Raw genomic sequence first — 20,078 nt, forward strand, 5'->3', positions numbered from 1 at the left:
GGGAGCCAGAAGGAAAGGATCTTTGAAAGCCACTATCTTTTACTAACACACTCATAAAGGGCCTGGAGTCCAGTGGAACATGTCCCTCTGAGAAGCTACTATGAACCTATATTCTCCCTAACAAATGGGCAACTAATCTAGCCCCAAGCACAGGCCTGGCCATGTTTCTGAGCATCAGGACTCCTACTTGAAGAAAACCATCCACCAGGCCTCAAGGCATGGACTGTAGAAAAGAAGACAAGGAGGTTACATGTGATCGCTTAAGATTCCAAGGCTGTATCCGGCCCGTCTGCTCCCTAATGTTTTCCAGTTCAAGGACTCCTCAGCCAAAAAGACTGGAGGCTCCATGAAGAACACATCAAGAGTATGCTGCTCATTAATATACCCCTCATGCCCAGAACCGCCCCAGCAATGACTATCTCTGTAGTAAATGAATGGCTGGACTCCAAACAGGCCAGTGATTAATGCTGGATGGGAACCAAGTGTACCCACCCATCACCCAGGAGACCCAGTGCTATTGTTAAATTATTTGATTCCTATATATGGCAGAAAGCCTCAAAAGCCCCAAATGGTAGCCTATGTACTTCAGGAAATCACCTGAAAAGGATCTCATCTATCCCTTGGCACCCATGCTTACACTTGTGAAACTTCTGTGTACACTGGGTACAAGAAGCCTAGGGCACTCTTTAAGGCGAGTCTCGGTCTTCTGTAACCACACAGCCAAGGAAGGGAGAAATAAGGAGGCTCGTGGCATTTATTCCCAGGTGACAATGACCACCAAATCTAACCACTGATCACCTTTCTAACAGGAAAACAGAGATGCGTGGGCAGCACAGTTGGGTAAGTGTCCAACTCTTAGTTTTGGCTCAGGTCATAAACTCAGGGTCGTGAGGTCCAGTCCCGCATCAGCCTCCACACTCACCATGGAGTCTGCTTAGAGACTTTCTCTCCTTCTACCTCTGCCCCTCCCCGCCCAAATGAATAAATATTTTTATAAATACACACACACACACACACATATATACTTATAAACATGGGAAAACAACAGCAGGAACAACACCCCCTCAGGACTACCACCATGCGTGGTGATTTTGTACGTAAGACCCTGAGGTATTAACTGAGAGGTGGGTGGCCAGCACCCTGCACAGGACATTTACTACCTAAACTGCTCTTCATTCCTATGAGAAGTCAAGCAGCAAAGGAAAAATAAATAAATAAATAAATAAATAAATAAATAAATAAATAAATAAAAAGATGTAGTTGGGGCACGTGGGTGTCTCAGCTGGTTAGGTGGCTGACTTGATTTTGGCTCAGGTCATGATCTCAGGGTCCCGGGATAGAGCCCTGCATCAGGCTCCACACTCAGCAGTGAGTCTGCTTGAGGATTCTCTCTCTCCCTCTGCCCCCCCCAACTCACATTCTCTCTCTTTCTCTCTAAAATGCATAAATAAATTTTTTTAGAAAATTATAAGGAAAAAAATGTGTAGGGGCACCTGAGTGGCTCAGTTGGTTAAACGACTGCCTTCAGCTCAAGACATGATCCCAAGGTCCTGGGATCGAGCCCCACGTCGGGCTCTCTACTCAGCAGGGAGCCTGCTTCTCCCTCTCCCTCTGCCTGCTGCTCCCCCTGCTTGTGCTCTCTGTCAAATAAATTAATAAAATCTTAAAAGAAAAGAAAAGATGTAATCAATGCAACCTGGCAATGGGCAGGAACCATCTTCCCCAGCAAATATGTTGTTTTCATAATTTGGAAACCCTACCAGCCCTGGGCCAACTGAATTTAGGAAAAAAGCACTAGCCAGGCAGAAAGCTTTGGAGAAGATGTTAATTCCCAAAGTGAGGGGACTCACACAAGACAAAAGCCTAATACACACCTGGGCCAACAACACTCAGCATGAATTACTACAGAAATCATAGTGAAGACAGATATAAGATCACAAACAAAAGGTGATAGGATTAGGAATAATTTTTTACTCCCTTCTCTAATTTTCAACATTTGTGTAAAGTGGTTCAACTGTATTTATAAGTAATAAAAGCAAATTTTTAACTAAAAAGTAACAACACTGATGGATGGAACAAGAAAAGGAGAGGCCAGGAAAGTTTTGGATTTTGGAAAGTCTTCTCAATGCAGGTTCAATTAAGACAGAGAGTTTGAGGTCCAGCTGGGATCTCAAGGAACCTGGTGTACTCATTTTTCGTCTAAAGCAATGTGAAACTCACCAGGGTCTGAAGAGGACAAGTTTGCACACAAGTCTTTCTATCGTCTGTACTGGAAAGCACAATCAATCTTGAACCTTGGGATTAAGACTACAGGTCCCAGTACCAGCTACAGACTTTATAGACAACAACATCACTGGGGAAAACATATAGAACTCATGAGCCAGCCCCAGTTAAAACCAACAAAGGAATTCAGATGTGGACCCAATAAGAGTCAGGGGAACTGACTCACTTAATTGCCTGAGAAGTGACCAAAAGGCAAACATGCCAAAAATATAATCAGCCCCATAATTATGTCTGAACCCATAATGAGAAAAAGGGTATGTGTGGTTGGAGGTGAAGTGGGAAGTGGGATGAGGTTAGGAACAAAAACCAAGATGTGTCCCCAAAGAAGAGATATAGGTGGAGATAAGCATGTGAAAAGATGCTCAACATCATATGACATCAGGGGACTGCTAATTAATAAAACAATGAGATACCACGCCACCCCTGTTAGAATGGCTAAAATCCAAAAACTGACAATACCAAAAGCTGGTGAGGACACAGAATAAGAGGAACTCCTATTCACTGCTGGGAATGCAAAATGGTACAGCCACTTTGGAAAACAGTTTGGCTATTTCTTATAAAATTAAACATACTCTTACCATATGATCCAGCAACTTTACCCAAATGAGTTGAAACTTATGTCCACGCAAAAACCTGCATATGAATGTTTATGGAAGCTTTATTCAAAATTGCCAAACACTAGAAATAAGATGTCCTTCAATAATAAATGAATAAACAGTAGTACATACTCACAATGGACTATTACTCAGTGATAAAAGGAACTGAGCAAACCACAAAAAGACATGGAGGAACCTTAAATGCATAGTGCTCAGTGAAAGAAGTCAGTCTGAAAAGGCTATGTACTGTATGATTCCAACTGCATGACATTTTGGAAAAGGCAATACAGTAAGACAAGATGCAAGAGGCTTGCAGGGGAGGGAGGGATCGATACGCGAAGGACAGCACATTTTTAGGGCAGTGAAAGTACTCTGCATGATACTGTAATGGTATTTTAGGACATGTATTTGTCAAAACTCATAAAACTATGTAACACAAAGAGAAAACTATATAACACAAAGAGAAAACTGTAGACATTGATTAGTAATAATGTATCAGCATTGGTTCATCAATTGTAACAAATACAGCACACTAATGCGAGATGTTAGTAACAAGGGAAACTATAACAAAGTAAAGTGAAGATATATATGGGAACTCTGTACTATGTGTTACAATTTTCTTTTTTTTTTTTTTAATTTTTAAGATCTTATTTATTTATTTGACAGACAGACACAGCTAGAAAGGGAACACAAGCAGGGAGAGTGGGAGAGGGAGAAGCAGGCTCCCCATGGAGCAGGGAGCCCATTGCGGGGCTGGATCCCAGGACACTGGGATCGTGACCCGAGCCCAAGGCAGACACTTAATGACTGAGCCATCCAGGTGCCCCAGGAATTAAAATGTTTTTTAAAAAGTGATATGACAGAGGCCATGGGTGGCTCAGTCTATTAAGTGTCTGCCTTGGGCTCAGGTCATGATCTCCGGGTCCTGGGATCCAGCCCCACCTTGTCAGGCTCAGTAGGGGGGTCTGCTTCTCCCTCTCTGGCTGCATGCCACTTCCCCGGCTTGTGCTTGTGCTCTCTCTCCCTCTCCCTCTCTCTCTCTCCCTCTCAAATAAAATCCTAAAAAAAAGTGATATGACAATGAACATTAATATGAAGACAGAAGAAAAAAATGCCATGGACAAGATACCTTCTATCAAAACAAATATCCCTCTCAGATTAGCACTGTACACACCTCAGCTAGATGGTGTGGGTCCTTGGAAATGCCCCTCATTTCCGCACCCCCCCCCCGAGAGAATAAGCAGAAGCCCCACACATCCTGGTCAGGGCATACTCTGGGCTGCTGGCATGCAACCCTGACTGCTGAAGAAGCACCACCATGGGACCGTGACACCCAAGCCAGGAGCATCACCTCTGTGCCTTTGAGAGTTGCGGGATTTCCTGAAAACTTCTAAACATGACTGTAGTTAAGGCAGCAGAAGCCCTGACTGCAGAGATGAAACAGGATCCTGTCACCGACCCTCCTGCCATTACCCAGCCGGACTCTTCCTTCTTTACAAAGTTGCTTCAATGTCCAGCTCCACATTTCTCCTACCAAGCACGTCCTGCTTAGCTATTCACACTCCATTAAGTCAAGATACTTTTGAACTTGGGTGCATGATTTGTAACAGAGGCCTCAGGCCAGCCCGCCCCCACCCCCTGCCCCCGGCCCCCTTCTGTGTGGGTAGAGGAAGGGAGGGGTGGGCACTTCTGGAGCCAGACTGCCTGCATTTACAGCCCAGCTCAGGCATTCACTGGCTGGGTGGATCAGTTCCTTAACATCTCTGTGCCTCAGTTTCCTCACAAAAAAGATATCAATACTTATCCCACAAAGCTGCCGTGAAAATGAGATGAGTTTATTTAAAGCACTTAGAACAGTGCCTTGCACACAGTGGAAGCTATAAGGGCTTACAATTATTACCTATTTTGAGTTTCTCGAAGTGCTGTAGATCACAGGGTGAGGGGAGGCGGCCTCAAAGCCACAGAAGTCGGGCAAAGCCAAAAACATCCTCCCAGCCCCAAACCCCATTGACTTCTTCTTTCCCAGGGTCTCTGCCATCTTTTACCAAGCAGATGTTGGGTGTTTCAAGGACAGAAGTTAGATATAACTTCTCATGGTCCCCCACCTCCACCTGAACATGTCATCTTCCCAAATGTTCTGTACCAGTCACTCAACAGAGCTTTGCTAGAAGGGTGTGCTCTGCAGCCCCAGGCTCTGTGTCAGAAAGCTTAGCAGGCAGGGAGGGCAGAGATCTCTGCAAAGGCACGTGCTGGAGTGAGGAGACCATTCCTGTGGGGCTCAGGTCAGAGAAGGCAAGGTCACTGCACACGCACCCTAGGACCCAACATCAGAACTACACTACTGAAACAGGAAACAAGGCTCAGTGGGATACCTCAGAGGCAGGATGGAAGAATGAATTGAGGAGCCAGAGGCCAAAGTCAAGTCAGGAGGTCTGAGTCAGAAATCTGGGCAAGGGAAATGCTAGCAAACTGAGACCCACACACAGCAGGCATGAAGACCAGCATTCAAAAAGGAAAAAGCCTTCAGGTGTGGAAGATGGGAACCTAGAAGGGCAGTCTGAACAGGGAAGATTCCTGGGACTGAGAGATCCAATCATGTCAAACCCATAAAGGATTCCAAGTCTTTGCCTCTGTGGGAAAAGAATGAAATCTCCCAGTGCTGACCAGCCCAGTGATCGTCAGGCACTCCCCATAATTAGACTGCTTGAACTTTTTAAGTGGGTGGGGGGGAGGGGGGGCTGGGGGGCTCAGTGGGTTAAGAGTCTGCCTTCAGCTCAGGTCATGATCTCAGGGTCCTGGGATCAAGTCCTGCATCAGGCTTGCTGCTCAGCACAGAGCCTGATTCTCCCTCTCCCTCTCCCCCTGCTTGTGTGCACCCTTTCTCTCTGTCAAATACATAAATAAAATCTTAAAAAAAAAAAAATGATAGGGGCACCTGGGTGGCTCAGTGGGTTAAAGCCTCTGCCTTGGCTCAAGTCATGATTCCCAGGGTCCTGGGATCAAGCCCTGCATCGGGCTCTCTGCTCAGCAGGGAGCCTGCTTTCCCCTCTCTCTCTGCCCGCCTCTCTACCTACTTGTGATCTCTGTCTGTCAAATAAATAAATAAAATCTTTAAAAAATAATAATAATAATAATAATAAAGTGAGTTTGACTGGGTTATCTCAAGGAATCTCTTCCCAACTGTCTCCTTACTGCTGAGGGATTCTCTGAATTGGAAAATCTGGATTCCTTACCCCATGAAGAAAGAGATAATCCATGCTGCAAATGAAATGCTTTTCAAAGGATGAAGCCACATACCCACACAGATCTGCTGGGAGCCCCACAGTGCCTTAGGTCTTCCTGTGGTTACAAAAGAAGTGGAATTCTCAACATTTCACAACTCAGGAGATCTGGGGCCTGAAATCCAGCCCAAAGTGGTGCTTTCAGCTTCAAGAAGAGCTCTAGCCCACACGTGCACCCGAATGTTTATAGCAGCAACGTCCACAATAGCCAAACTATGGAAAGAACCTAGGTGTCCATCAACAGATGAATGGATAAAGAAGATGTGGTATATATAAACAATGGAATACTATGCAGCCATCAAAAGAAATGAAATCTTGCCATTTGCAATGACATGGATGGAACTAGAGTGTATTATGCTTAGCGAAATAAGTCAATCAGAGAAAGACAACTATCATATGATCTCCCTGTTATGAGGAAGTGGAGATGCAACATGGGGGGTTTGGGGGTAGGAAAAGAATAAATGAAACAAGATGGGATTGGGAGGGAGACAAACCATAAGAGACCCTTAATGTCACAAAACAAACTGAGGGTGGCGGGGGGAGGGGGATAGGGAGAGGGTGGTGGGGTTATGGACATTGGGGAGGGTATGTGATATGGTGAGTGCTGTGAAGTGTGTAAACCTGGCGATTCACAGACCTGTACCCCTGGGGCGAATAATACATTATATGTTTATAAAAAATTTTAAATAATAATAAAAATAAAATTAAAAAAAAAAAAAAAGAAGAGCTCTAGCCCTGCTGCTGGCCATTACTCCCTGGGCAAGGGCCAAGGCCAGCCCACTCTTTCTAGGTAGCCCAGGGATCCTCCTCTGAGCAGAGAGCTCCACCATTTCACACAGTCTTCCCCAAACTCAACACCTCGGAGATGAATGCCTGAGGGACCAGAGCTTCAGGGAGGCCTGCCCAGCCATGAGCCTGCAGAGCACTTCCTCAGCCTGGTGTGCCAGCCACAGGGAGGGTCGGGCTGCCATCTACGGGTGGTTCACACAGGGATTCTGGTTGTCAGCTTCACCAGAGCTCTGGGAAGAAAGCAAAGGCCCAACCAGAGGAGGGACCGTGTTCCCAGGACAGGTGTGGTAAGGCAAAGGCAGGATGTCCACTGGAAACCACAGAGGATGAAACAACACATTAAAAAGTTCCTGCAAACCCAGCTTTGAGAAGGGAAAATTAGCATTTCCCAACTGCAGGGGACCAAGGCCACACAAAACAACATGTGGAAAAGTTAATCTGTATCCAGTGTTTTAATAAATAACTCATTCGGTACAGAGCCCAACTCAGAGGAACCTGAAGGGAAAAGGAGGTGCTCTACCAACCCAGCGGAGACAGCCACAGAAAGCCAGTCAGAGGCAGTTCCAGTCCCAAGGGGGCAAGAACAACTCCAAATTTCACACGCCTACCCTCCAAGAAGCCCAGCACTTGTGGGGCAGAGCCCCGATGGACCATGGGCAGCAGACACGAGGCACAGGCTCTTCCCTGGGGAGCTGCCAGCCTGTGGGCCAACGGCACACAAAGGCTGTCTTTGGAACCAGCCGACGTGTCCAGAAGATGACCTACCCAGTGGAATCCCACCAGGGAAGTCTGCCTGAGATCACAAACACACTCTGCACCCCATAGTCTGGGTCCAGGGAGAGCTGCTGGCAGTACCAGGGGCAGCCAGAAATCCTCAGAGAGCAGGGCTGAAGCCACCCCTTCCACAGCCCAGCAGACCTCCACATTCCAGGCCACAGCTGCTGGCCACAAAGGGAGCCGGAGGTTTCCGACAGGCGCTTGGCAGCTGAAGATCATCTGTCTCACTAGTCCCAAGTCCAGGGCAAGAGCAACAGGACAATCTCCGCCACTGAAGTCAGAGAGGGGAGCCTTAGGGTTCCTAGAAAAGCACTCCATTCTCCCCTGTGGCTACCCGGAGCTGGAACTTGGTCCATCTCTCCAACTTCAGAAAGAGCCTCTTAAGAGCCTTTTAATCCAAACAAGCGTTCTCTTGTCTGATTTCCTTTGGTGACCGTGAATAGGGAAAGAACCTGGATGGAACTGGCCATTCCAGGGCTCAGGCAATCAGCCTGTTCTTCACTTCCTTCAGGGTTTCCAGGCTAGGGGGTCCCTGCCTACTCCCACGGTAAGCCTGCTAGGGGACCCCTGGACTTCAGCTTGTCCCTATCCTCGACAAGCTGTGAGAAGGACAGATCTTAAAGGGAGGAGGCATACTGTAGGCATTTAATAAATGCTGGTGACTGATCAAAATGGAAAGGCAGTACAGCACAGTGGTTCAGAATACAGGCTGTGGGATCACTGGACCTGGCCTCTGGTTCACCACCTATGCATTAAGTTCGTTAGCCTACATTTCTGTATCTATAAGCAAGACAATAAGAATTCCTTGTGTCACAGTTTTACTATGGGGATAGCATAAAAGGATACCTTTATGAAAAGAATTTAGCACTAACCTGGAATATAGTAAAAAATAAAAAAGAAGTTTGCCTATATAATTATGCTAAAGACAAACAACGTCCATACAGTCATTTCTCCCCAGTCATGAAAGCCAGGGTAGGACAGTGGGGACGCTGGGACACCCTGCCACTCTCATCAGCTTGCTGCACTGCCTTCAGCAGGCTACTTTACTTTCTTCCATTTACATTAAGGGACATGAACTAGATCAGTGTTTCCTATTTGTCTGAGACAATAACAGTACTGAATCATACTTTTTATTTTTATTTAATTTATTTATTTATTTGAGAGAGAGAGTGTGTGCACTGGAGCACGAGTGGGGGATGGGGGAGGGATACAAGCTGACTCCCCACTGAGCGCAAAGCCTGACACCAGGCTCCATCTCAATGACCCTGAGATCACGACCTAAGCCAAAAACCAGCAGTCAGACACTTAAGTGCTGTGCCACCCAGGTGCCCTGACAGAGAGAATCCTAAGCAGGCTCCATGCCCAGAGTGGAGGGGGATGCAGGGCTCTAACTATGACCTTGAGATCATGACCTAAGCCAAAACCAAGAGTCAGACACTTAGTCAACTGAGCCACCCAAGTGCCCTTGAATCTTACTTAAAAAAAAAAAAAGGTTCCCTTTATAATTTGTTTTCAATTGTTCTAAACACGTCTAGGGTCAGATTTGATTTGGTGTTAGTGCATCTTTTCAACACCTCTCTCATACTTGCTAATCTGTTGAACAAAGAGAAAGCTGGCCTCAGATTTAGAATGTTTTGTGACAGGGATGCCTGGGTGGCTCAGTCATTGAGTATCTGCCTTTGGCTCAGGTCATGATCCCAGGGTCCTGGGATCAAGCCCTGAGTCAGGCTCCCTGCTCAGCGGAGAGTCTGCTTCTCCCTCTTTCTCTGCTGGTCCCCCTGCTTGTGCTCTCTCTCTCTCTGTCAAATAAATAAGTAAAATCTTTTAAAAATAAACAAACTGGATGGTAGGGATGCTCGGGTGGTTCAGTCGGTTAAGCATCTGCCTTTGGCTCAGTTCATGATCCCAGGGTCCTGAGATCAAGTCCCACCTGAGGCTCCTTGCTCAGCAGGGAGCCTGGTTCTCCCTCTGCCTGCCACACCCCCTGCTTGCACGCACTCTCTCTCTGACAAATACATAAAATCTTTTAAAATAAATAAATAAACTGGATGGTAGAACACTCACCTCTTTGACCTCAGCTTCAAGTAAGCACTAATTAAATAAGAATCTTTAAATCCATTTCAAAGAGGCCTTGCCACATGAAATGTTTGGAAAAGCAAACTTTTCTTCAAGAAACTTACCAGGATTGAGAAGAAACCAGTCACACCAGCACAAGGCCAATTACAAACATACTTTTGACTTCTGCAACATAGACCAGAACTGGGTAAATATCCAAGAACACTCCTTCCATGTCCTTCTTGTGGCAGGACATAATACCAGACAACACTAGGTTCCAGTGGTGAGGTACAGCCCAACTTGAGGTCTCACTATTGTCATAAATGGCATATGAATATCACAGTGCTTTATCATACAGAAATGACACACATATAATGGGGTACTTTCAAACGTGGAGAAACAGTAAGGAAGGCCCTCTTTAAAATTCAGAGGTTGCCCCCTCTGAAATATGGGGCTTTCTCAATTACGTTCTTCATGTCACTTTGGGCTTTGGACCCATCACTGATAAGCAGGTATATTGCAAGAATCTTTAAGCTACATAGGAAATGGTATTCTTCTGACTGGAATAAATCTGTCAACAAAAAGGTACAGACTAACTGCATTACACACCCTCTGCAGGTTCTTATTAAAAATATACATTAAAGTCCAGCATAGTGCCTTTACTGCCCACATCTGTTTGCTATTCTATCTCCATTATTAATACTGTAATGCAGGGTGCCCATTCAGGCAAGATTAATTCACTGTTCCCAAAGCCTTCTGCTGACATTGCAATGGATCTGACTGAAAGGCTATAAAGGCAGGCCCAGGCATTGCTCTTGACATGTGATCAGTAAGGAGATGAGGCCTGGGCCCCCAGCTTAATGAGAGAGAAGAGGAAGTTAGGTTGGACCTGTGATCAGAGAGGTAGAACACTCTAGTGGTTAAAAACTTAGACTTTGGACTCAAGACAGCTCAACTGAATCCTAGTTCTTTTCCTTTAGGCAATTCATTTATCCCTCAAGTGATTCGATTTTCTCATCTAGTAAAACAGAGATAACAAAAGAACCTGGTAAGATTGTAAAGTATCTGATGTGATCATAAGGAAGACACTAAGAACTAAAATAAAGCAAAAAAACAAAAATAAACACACACACACACACACACACACACACACACACACACACCCTGATGATTATCATCATCCCAGAATCAACCTCTTATGCTGAGGCAGGACAGGAAGAGCCCCTTAGTCTTTCAACCTACACATGCTAAGTAGTCATCACCAAGATACCAAAAAGATAGTGTAAGAGGCAAAAAAGATACAACAAAAGCTAAAAGCAGGAGAGGATATGATAACAGAAATACAATCAGCTCTTGATTAACCGTGCTGATGAGAGGAAAGGAAGACAACATATAAATTGAAGAAAAGAACCCCTGTCACAAAAGAGTATAGATGGAACAAAATATTTGTGTGTTTTTTTAAATTATAGATAGTAACTTACTCGAGGACATGATATCATTGTTTAAGAGAGAGTAGAACACAGTCATTAAGAACATGAACTCTAGAGCCAGAATGCCTGCATTAGAATCCTGGCTCCACTACCTCCAAGCTGTGTGACAATAAACAAGTTATAGACTCTCTTTGTAGCTCAGTTTCCTCATCTGTAAAATGGGACAAATATGAGTATCTACCAGTATTATTTGGTTGTGGTGAAAATAAAATTAGTTTATACATGCAAAGTGACTAGGAGACCACTTGGTTCATAATCAATGCTGTAACATAATAAATGTTAGCTTTCATTATTATTAGTGTTGCTGTTATGGTTTTAGCTGACCTAATACTAAGTTGATGTTTAACTTAATATTAAAATTTATTTAAATTCAGTGGTTACGGGGGTACATAGGAGAGGCAGGATTTGGAAGTATACAGGGCAGAAAATGGGAAAGAGACTAGAATAAAAAATGTACTATGTATAGGCCGAGCACAGACAACTGCAGGTTACAAGGAAGTAAGTAAGATCAACAGAGGGAGAGAGATGGATATATTCATGATAGAGCAAGAGGAGTAAAATGTTAAATGCAGAATCTAGGTAGTAGGTATTTGTGTGTTGGCTATAAAATTCTTTCAACTATGCTTTATGTTTAAATGTTTTCACTACAAGCTAGAGGAGGAAAAAAAAAACCAAGTAGACTTAGAGGCATCGATTCAAATTCTGGATCATAGCTATGCTGCTTGTCCTCTGAGATCAAACACCAGAGCAGTTTGGAAAAACCTGCTGGTTTTGGAACACTTGCTCATCATCAACACTGTCCTGCACCAGATGAGCAGAGTTCGGGTACTGACCTGGATCACTCTGGCACAAGCAGATATAAGCAGAGGGCAGAAACCCAGAGGTTCAACCTGAGCAGTGCCAACCACACAGAATTATGACATTATCACCCCTGCTCAGGGAAAACCCAGAAATAAGGCTCAAGGCTAAGGAAGAGACAGGTGGAAGGTGGCCAAGTGCCCTATACTCACTCGTGGACTCTGCTGTCACCATAGAGATCACTCAGGCCGAAGCTGATGTAGTGCCAGTGTTCAGGGATATTGGCGGAAGGGCTCCCCACGTTCCTGTACATGCTAACATAGTCCAGGGGGTCTGGGCCGCCCAACCTGCAAAAGACAAAACACAGTGGAGTCAGTGTGAGCCTGAAAGCAGACAATGTGAAGCTAAGAGGTCACGCCTTACCAATCTAAAGACCCCATCCTAGAGGAACGTGACGCGACTAAAAGGAAGCCACACCTCCAGGATAAGACCAAGGGATGGGCAACTAGAAGTTGCCCAATTCCAGAAGCAGAAGAGGCTCCCTTCAATCGCCCACATGTAGGACCTCTTTTAGAAATAAACAGACTAGGTGGTTACCCCTTTTACTTCCTCCAATTTCAAATTACCAATCCCAAACGGATTGACAGGGATTACCTCTCTTCCATGGAGCCTGTAATCATGCCAAGCTTCAAGGCAAGAGGTGCATTAGTCAATCAACTGGCTTCAGTTGAAAGACCATCCTGGGCATCCCCAATGGGCATTGTTCCTGGAAGCAGAGGCTCAGCTCCACTCCTGCCTCTTAGACAGCTAATTCCTGAAAGACTATATTGTGCCCTATGTTAATTACAGTTTGCTCTAAACAAATCCAATGCCTCCAGACCCCAGCCTATACCCCACAGACCAAAACTGGTCTTTTCTCATGCAAGTGACAAAGGCCACACTTAGGCTGGCTCAGCCCTGCACAGAAAACTGCAGCAGGCCAGACTGAGCCTTGGGAGTGCCTGCATCCAGGAGATGATCCCAGGAGACTGTCGCCACAAAGGTAGAGCTGGAATATTAAATGATTTGGGGTCTCTGAGGACCACATTAAACATCCCCCATAATTCCAACCGAGAAGCAGCTGAGGAAGAGAGTCAGTCATTAGCTCACTCTAAGGATTTAATTCCATAAGGGTTTCCTTTAGTAAAGCAATTAGAGCTCTTTAAAAGAAAAGAAGAAGAAAAAGAAGAAAAAAACTGCTTTTCTCCAGAATGGATAGGGAAACTTGGTAGACTTGAGAAACAGCCTAAATGGAAACCATCAGCGGAAGGAAGTCTGCATTTAGCTCACAAACACTATGCATTTGAGCTGCCTCGGATATCTGACTGTCCCACAGACTGCAAAAACTTTGCCTGCCCCTGGGACATTGACGGACTGCACTTTGCAATTGGGATCATATGCTGAAGGAACACTAATAACCAAATAAAAGACATGTTACATGTGATCCCAGCAAGAGTGCCAGTATCACGCAATTTAAGTACTATTTAAAACCAGTAGGTCTGGTTTTGTCCTCTTTTGCCAGGGTATTACTTGCCTTTACAGAAATCCTTATTCTCTACTAGGAAATGCTAAGTTATTTACAGAACTTTAAAAAAGTTGCTAAGATAGCTAAGAATCTCAACTGAGTGGATTAGGGAAAGGGACAAATCCCCATGTCTTTCCTTAATTCTGATTTGGCCAAATCATTTGAATACTTCCACAACCAGTTGAATATAGAAAAGTTTGCTGGGGGAAGAAGGAAACAAAAGGGTAGCTATCCCTGGAACCACACGATAGCTGCAGAACCCCATAACACATGGGAGTGACTACAGGTTCCATATCTGCTCTGGTTTCCTGCTCCAAATTCCCAACCTTGCCCCTCCTTCAACCTAGGTCCATCCAGCAAAAAGCGGCAAAACTGTATCCACGGTTCCATGCTCCATCTGCCATACCCCCTGCAGCCCTCTCTCAGGATATACTGCACCAAGGAGTGCTGCTTTACCTTAAAACTACTTTTACCTTAAAACTACAACTGTAAGGAATAACCAAGAGTCAGGCAAAATTAGCCTTGTCCCCAAGCACAGTGTTGTTCTACTTACTCAGAAATCTGATGGCGAAACAGATGAGTATATAGAAAATAATCATATTTTGCACTTGGAAAAAGATGTTATCCAAGGACCCAGAGCACCCCTTGATGCTCTTCCTTGAACCTACTTCTTTGAACACCTAACCTCACTCCACATGCCAGTTGCAGGCGTGCAGGAACTCCAGAGTGAAAGCTCTGCTCCATGTTTCTGCTCCCTGATCACTAAAGTCTCAGCTTTCAGCCAGGATGTCCCTGCTGGCCAGGGTCCACTAGCCAAAGAGCCAATCTTCTGTCACAAGAAAAGGAATCTCAAGGGACCCTGGGCCACAGCCAGACCTGGGTAGCCTTAGTCAAATTTTGAACAAGGCCTTGTGGGAACCCAAATGTGAGCTCTGTCAATGAACTGATTTCAGAATCTTAATTATGCAAACCCTTCCAAATCTTACAAAAAACCAGCTGCTCAGCTGCTCCTTCTCATATTTTTCTGCATCTAGACAGCATTTCTAATTTCACAAAGTGCTCGTTATTAGTCATTACATGTTGGCCCATCTCTAAAGGTAAGTTCTGCCTGTTTAACAAGCTTGCAGCAGGGAAGAAAAAAAAAAAAAAGATGTCCAAATCAGTCCTAGTCCTTTGCATGTGCTTTAATATCTCCACACACAACTCTATCCTTCATGGCCAGTTGAGTGACAGAAAAACTGTTGCCCAAGTCTGTGTAGTGATTTCTCTGCACACTCACATGGGGCCTGAACAAATGGCATCGCAGAAACTGGTCCTCTGTTCTCATGACACAATCCAATACAGCTCATCACAATACATATTTAAATATAGACATGCAATGAGAATGGATCATTAAGTTATCAAGAGCTGCTTTTCACTCAGAAGCTCTCTTCAAATACTCCTCTCAACCAGAGAACAGTTTGCCTGCTGAGGAGAACTATATTGCTGGCCACATCTCCTCCTGGCTATCAGACATGGCCCTCCCATAGGAGGAGGCTGGTCCCCAGGCCCTCCACGATGTCAGTCTCTTCACATCCTCCCAATGACCCAGGGAGCGAGCCTCAACCCTAGACAGTCTAGTTTCTGCTATCTCAGGAGGAAGTTAAGAGGTTATCTTGGAGAAGATTCAGTCCTAAATGGAGAGGTAACCAGCAAAGACATTCACTCTATCAAATTCCCCCTTTGGGTCTACCTGCCCCTTTGGCCACATCCCATGCTGCTTCCTGAACAGTCTTTCAGAGCTCAGTGAAGGGATCATTTAATACAGTGCCTACACGAATGCCATTCTGGACAGATTCAACCAACTTCTCAATTTGATCCAGAAAGACAGGCTCTTTGTCAGAGTCCCTCGAACACCTGTTTTGCCCAGAGGCTGTAGAGAGAGACACCCTGCAAACAGGAATGGAGAACATAAAAGGACCATTCCTACCCCAAGGGCAGCCCTTCTGTAAACAGGTCTGATCCTTAACAGAGCCGCTTGAGGGTTACTGTCAGCGTCCCTGAGAGACTGTTGCCTAAATCCTGAAGCTTGTGGTCAGGGAGCTCCTCTTAACACGTCGCTCACTTCTTTACTCCGTAGCAAAGTCCCAGGTCTTCATTATTTTACTGTGGTCCCCTTCAATCCTTAGCCAAAACATGGATCTCCCTGCCCCTGCCTCTGTTCTAGCCAATGTCCTAAAGCAAAGCAGCTGCAAAGCCAGAGGAAACTGCTTGGAGAAAGAGAACTGTGCCGAGTAAGCAGAAAGTTTATCTATCAAGAAAAGTTGCTCCGTGAAACTTCAAACGCAAAAGCAATGCACCGATATGACTGACGTCTGAGCTCATGGGGAAGGTATCAAAAGGAGACTTCCTTCTCCTCTCTTCACAGGCACAACTCTCGCAACTTGCTCCCCTCCTAACCTACGGGAAAGCGGGGATCCCCAAATCCACCCCTACCCTGTGCAGTCTCGAGCCCTCTGAGCTCCGCCAGCCGCACTCCTCCAAAGCCCTCACATATGCTCCCCAGGCCCCGCCTCGCCTCCCCCATCCCACTTCAGCCGCCCCCCGCCCCCGGCTTCCCCTCGCCCACTAATGACCCCCTACAGGCGCCCCCTCCTTTCACCACGTTTACAGTTCCCCCCTCCTACCGCACTGCCCCGCTCCTACACACACCCCCAATTCACTCTATTCTCCTAATCCCAGTTAACCCTTCATCTTCCCTCCCTCGTTAACCCTTCGCTACCCACAGGCTCCGTTAACCCCTTTGTCCCCATTCCCAACTTCAGCCTTAACTCCTTCCCTCGCAGCAGGACGCCCTCCTTCTCAGTGCTTTAACCATTCTTCTCCACCTCCCCCTCCTCCGCAAATGACTTCGCCCCCGGGGTTCTAACGCTTCCCAGCCCGCCCCTGTCCGTCTCCCCGCGGCCCAGGGCATACCAGTACTTGACGATAGCGGTAACCTGGAGCGGGTTCGGCTGGTCAGGGTAAAGGCGACGGCACTCTCCGTAGATGGCGTGCAGTCCCGGGGGGAAGAGCGAGGCGAAGGCCGGGGGCGCACTAGGGCCAGGGGCCGGGGGCGCGGCGGGGCCGGGGGCGCCGCTAGGCCGCAGCTCCGCCATCCGGGCGCGTAGGGCGCTGGGGGGACCGGGGAGGGTGGACGAGGGGGAGAGCACTGACGCGCCAGCAGGCGGACTCCGTGGGTGCGACTCCCCGAGGCGATGGGGGCTGCAGCGAGGTCTAGGCTCCGCGCCTGCGCACGGCGCACAGTCTGCCCAGACCGTCGCCGCCGCAGAGACAGCCAGAGGCTGCCTCGGGGGCCGCGGGGCGCTCAAGGGGGCGGGGCGTCGGCGCGCCCTATCCCGGTATCCATTGGATAGTATCTGTGCCAGTCACAGGTGGGGAAGGCGTGACTTGACAATAGGTCCCGCCTCCCTCTGCTGGTGTTGGGGGTGTCCTAAGGCTCTTGGTCTCCCCCTAGTGTTAGGAGGAACCCAGGTTTAAACAGAGATGTTAAGACTTCCTAAGGTGCTAGGGGCCCGGGAAAGCAGTGGGAAGTTCGGCAAAGGGCTTGTCACTGTTCTGCTGACGCGCTGGTAAGAAGAATTTAAGCATAAATCTGACAATAATGGATTGGTTCATTCATCCATTAGTGTGATTTTAGTTTCAAAATATTCTAAATCTGGAGGCGCCTAGGTGGCTCAGAGAGTTAAGCCTCTGCCTTCCGCTCAGGTCAAGGTCCCCGAGTCCTGAGATCCAGCCCCACATCGAGCTCTCTGCTGGGCGGGGAGACTGCTTCTCCCTGCCTCTCTGCCTACTTGTGATCTCACTCTCTGTGTGTCAAATAAATAAATAAATAAATAAATCTATTTTTTTTAAAGATTTTATTTATTTGACAGACAGAGATCACAAGTAGGCAGAAAGGCAGGCAGAGAGAGAGGAAGGGAAGCCGACTCTGTGCTGAGCAGAGAGCCCGATGCGGGGCTCTATCCCAGGACTCTGAGATCATGACCTGAGCTGAAGGCAGAGGCTTTAACCCACTGAGCCACCCAGGTGCCCCTAAATAAAATCTTTTAAAAAATTTATAAATCTGAATGTTTCTTACCGTCATTGAATGTCCATTTACCATATTTACTGCCACTAACACCGCCAAATTCAGGGGTCGTAGGTTGAAATACTTATTTTGGAGTCCTGTTAAAAAGTAGCAAATATGCGGGGCGCCTGGGTAGCTCAGTGGGTTAAAGCCTCTGCCTTTGGCTCGGGTCATGATCCCAGAGTCCTGGGATAGAGCCCCGCATGGGGCTCTCTGCTCAACAGGGAGCCTGCTTCCTCCTCTCTCTCTCTCTCTGCGCCTGCCTCTCTGCCTACTTGTGATCTCTGTCTGTCAAATAAATAATAAAATCTTAAAAAAAAAAAAAGTAGCAAATGTGAAGTCAACTAGGACTAATTTAAAAGACTTGGTGATTAAAAAAAAAAGACTTGGTGATTTTTTTATTTCTATTTTTTTTTAAAGATTTTGTTTATTTTAGAGAGAGCGCGCACGAGTGGGGCGGTGGGGGGGGTTGAGGGCAGAGGGAGAGGGAGAAGCAGACTCCCTGCTACTCTATCCCAGGACCCTGTGATCATGACTAGGGCCCAAGGCAGACATTTAACCTACTGAGCCACTCAGGCACCCCAAGACTTAGCATTTTTTTTTAAGATTTTATTTATTTATTTGACCTAGAGAGTGAGAGAGCCCAAGCAGGGGGAGCAGCAGAAGGCAAAGGAGAAGCAGGCTCCCCACTGAGCAGGGAGCCCTATGTGGGGCTGGATGCCAGGACCCTGGGATCCTGACCTGAGCCAAAGGAGGACGCTTTTTTTTTTTTTTTAAAGATTTATTTATTTATTTGACAGACAGAGATCACAAGTAGGCAGACAGACTGGCAGAGAGAGAGGAGGAAGCAGGCTCCCTGCCGAGCAGAGAGCCCCGATGTGGGGCTCAATCCCAGGACCCTGGGATCATGACCCAAGCCGAAGGCAGAGGCTTTAACCCACTGAGCCACCCAGGCGCCCCTAAAGGAGGACGCTTAACCATCTAAGCCACCCAGATGCCCCAAGACTTGGTAATTTTTTTTTAAAGATTTTATTTATTTATTTGATAGACAGAGATCACAAGTAGGCAGAGAGGCAGGCAGAGAGCGAGGAGGAAGCAGGCCCCCTGCTGAGCAGAGAGCCCCATGCGGGGCTCTATCCCAGGACTCTGGGATCATGACTTGAGCTGAAGGCAGCGGCTTTAACCCACTGAGCCACCCAGGCGCCCCAAGACTTGGTAATTTTTTAACAAATGCTTTTAGTTATGACAATCTCTAATTTTTGTTTTATGCATGCTTTTAGTTATGACAATCTCTAATTTTTGTTTTATGCAGATGTATGCAAATTGCCTTGAGGAACACCGATATTCATTATCTGCTATGGATCTGCTCTTTTCCATTAACGTTCACTCTCTGTAACTGGGAGAATTTTTTTTTTAATTGTAAGTAATCTTTACACCCAATGTGGGGCTCAAATTAACAATCCGCAGATCAAGAGTCCTATGTTCTATTGATTGAGCCAGCCAGGCGCCCCGGGAGAATTTTTAATTCATAAGGCACCTGGCTGAGAATTATTTACCTGTGTACAATAAGGAATTCCAAGCGAAAGGAATAAAATGAAGTCCTGATTACCAATGCTATTGACTAAAGATTCCCCGCAACTTGAAGGGAGTGGGGGTTGCATCGTCTGGAGAAAAATGCACTGGGCTCATTTGAAAATAGCAACACATAACTTCTCTTCACTACCATTTTCTTATTCATCAATATCAATTCTGACTCTTCATGAGAATCAGAGATACTAAGGCAGCTCCTGAAGCTATTAAATGAACAATGTTTTTTAATGACCAAAAGATCACCTGTACCTGTAGTTCCAAATGTCAGTCCTCAGAACAATGTTAGCCTGTTGCAAAATTTACACCCACCCAGGAAAAAATGTGAAAATGTGCTGGTTTTTCTCAAAAAGCAAATTTTATAAAATTTGTTTTCTTTTGTTCTGGGAGTATGTCCTCCTTCCCCATGAGCGTGTGGTGGAGTGGCATTAAATTTTCCTTTATTAGAGTTTGATGCTGATAAATGTTTATTAATGTCTTACTGACCCAAATAAAAACATAGCAACCTTATTCTACCCAGGAGAAGTAGTGGCAGGACTCATCTGGAAAATCTAAACACCCACGGAATACTGGCCAATCCAAACCCAACTACAGACAAGTGCTCAACAAGACTACATACTTAAGCATGCAATGCGAATCCCTTCAAAGGAACCAGATCCAGGCATGCAATGCAGCGATCAATCTGCGTTCCGGGCTACTCATCTACGGAGACTACAAATCCCAGGGTACTATGAGTGGAAAGTGACGCCC

At 46.2% G+C, this 20,078-nt stretch overlaps 1 protein-coding gene across 1 annotated transcript in view; it reads right to left on the bottom strand.

The window, feature by feature from the left end:
- SUFU (SUFU negative regulator of hedgehog signaling) overlaps window positions 1-16,935 on the bottom strand; it is a 112,322-nt gene extending 95,387 nt beyond the window's left edge. Inside the window, exons 1-2 of the mRNA XM_080823109.1 lie at window positions 16,589-16,935; window positions 12,282-12,416 (exon numbers count right to left, since the gene is read on the bottom strand). Coding sequence (XP_080679235.1) covers window positions 12,282-12,416; window positions 16,589-16,770 — 317 coding nt within the window. The 5' untranslated portion in view covers window positions 16,771-16,935. The remainder of the gene's footprint in view (window positions 1-12,281; window positions 12,417-16,588) is intronic.
- Window positions 16,936-20,078: the final 3,143 nt, after the last annotated feature.

Source organism: Martes martes, assembly GCF_963455335.1.
Source record: "Martes martes genome assembly, chromosome: 14".
Classification (NCBI taxonomy): Eukaryota; Metazoa; Chordata; class Mammalia; order Carnivora; family Mustelidae; genus Martes; species Martes martes.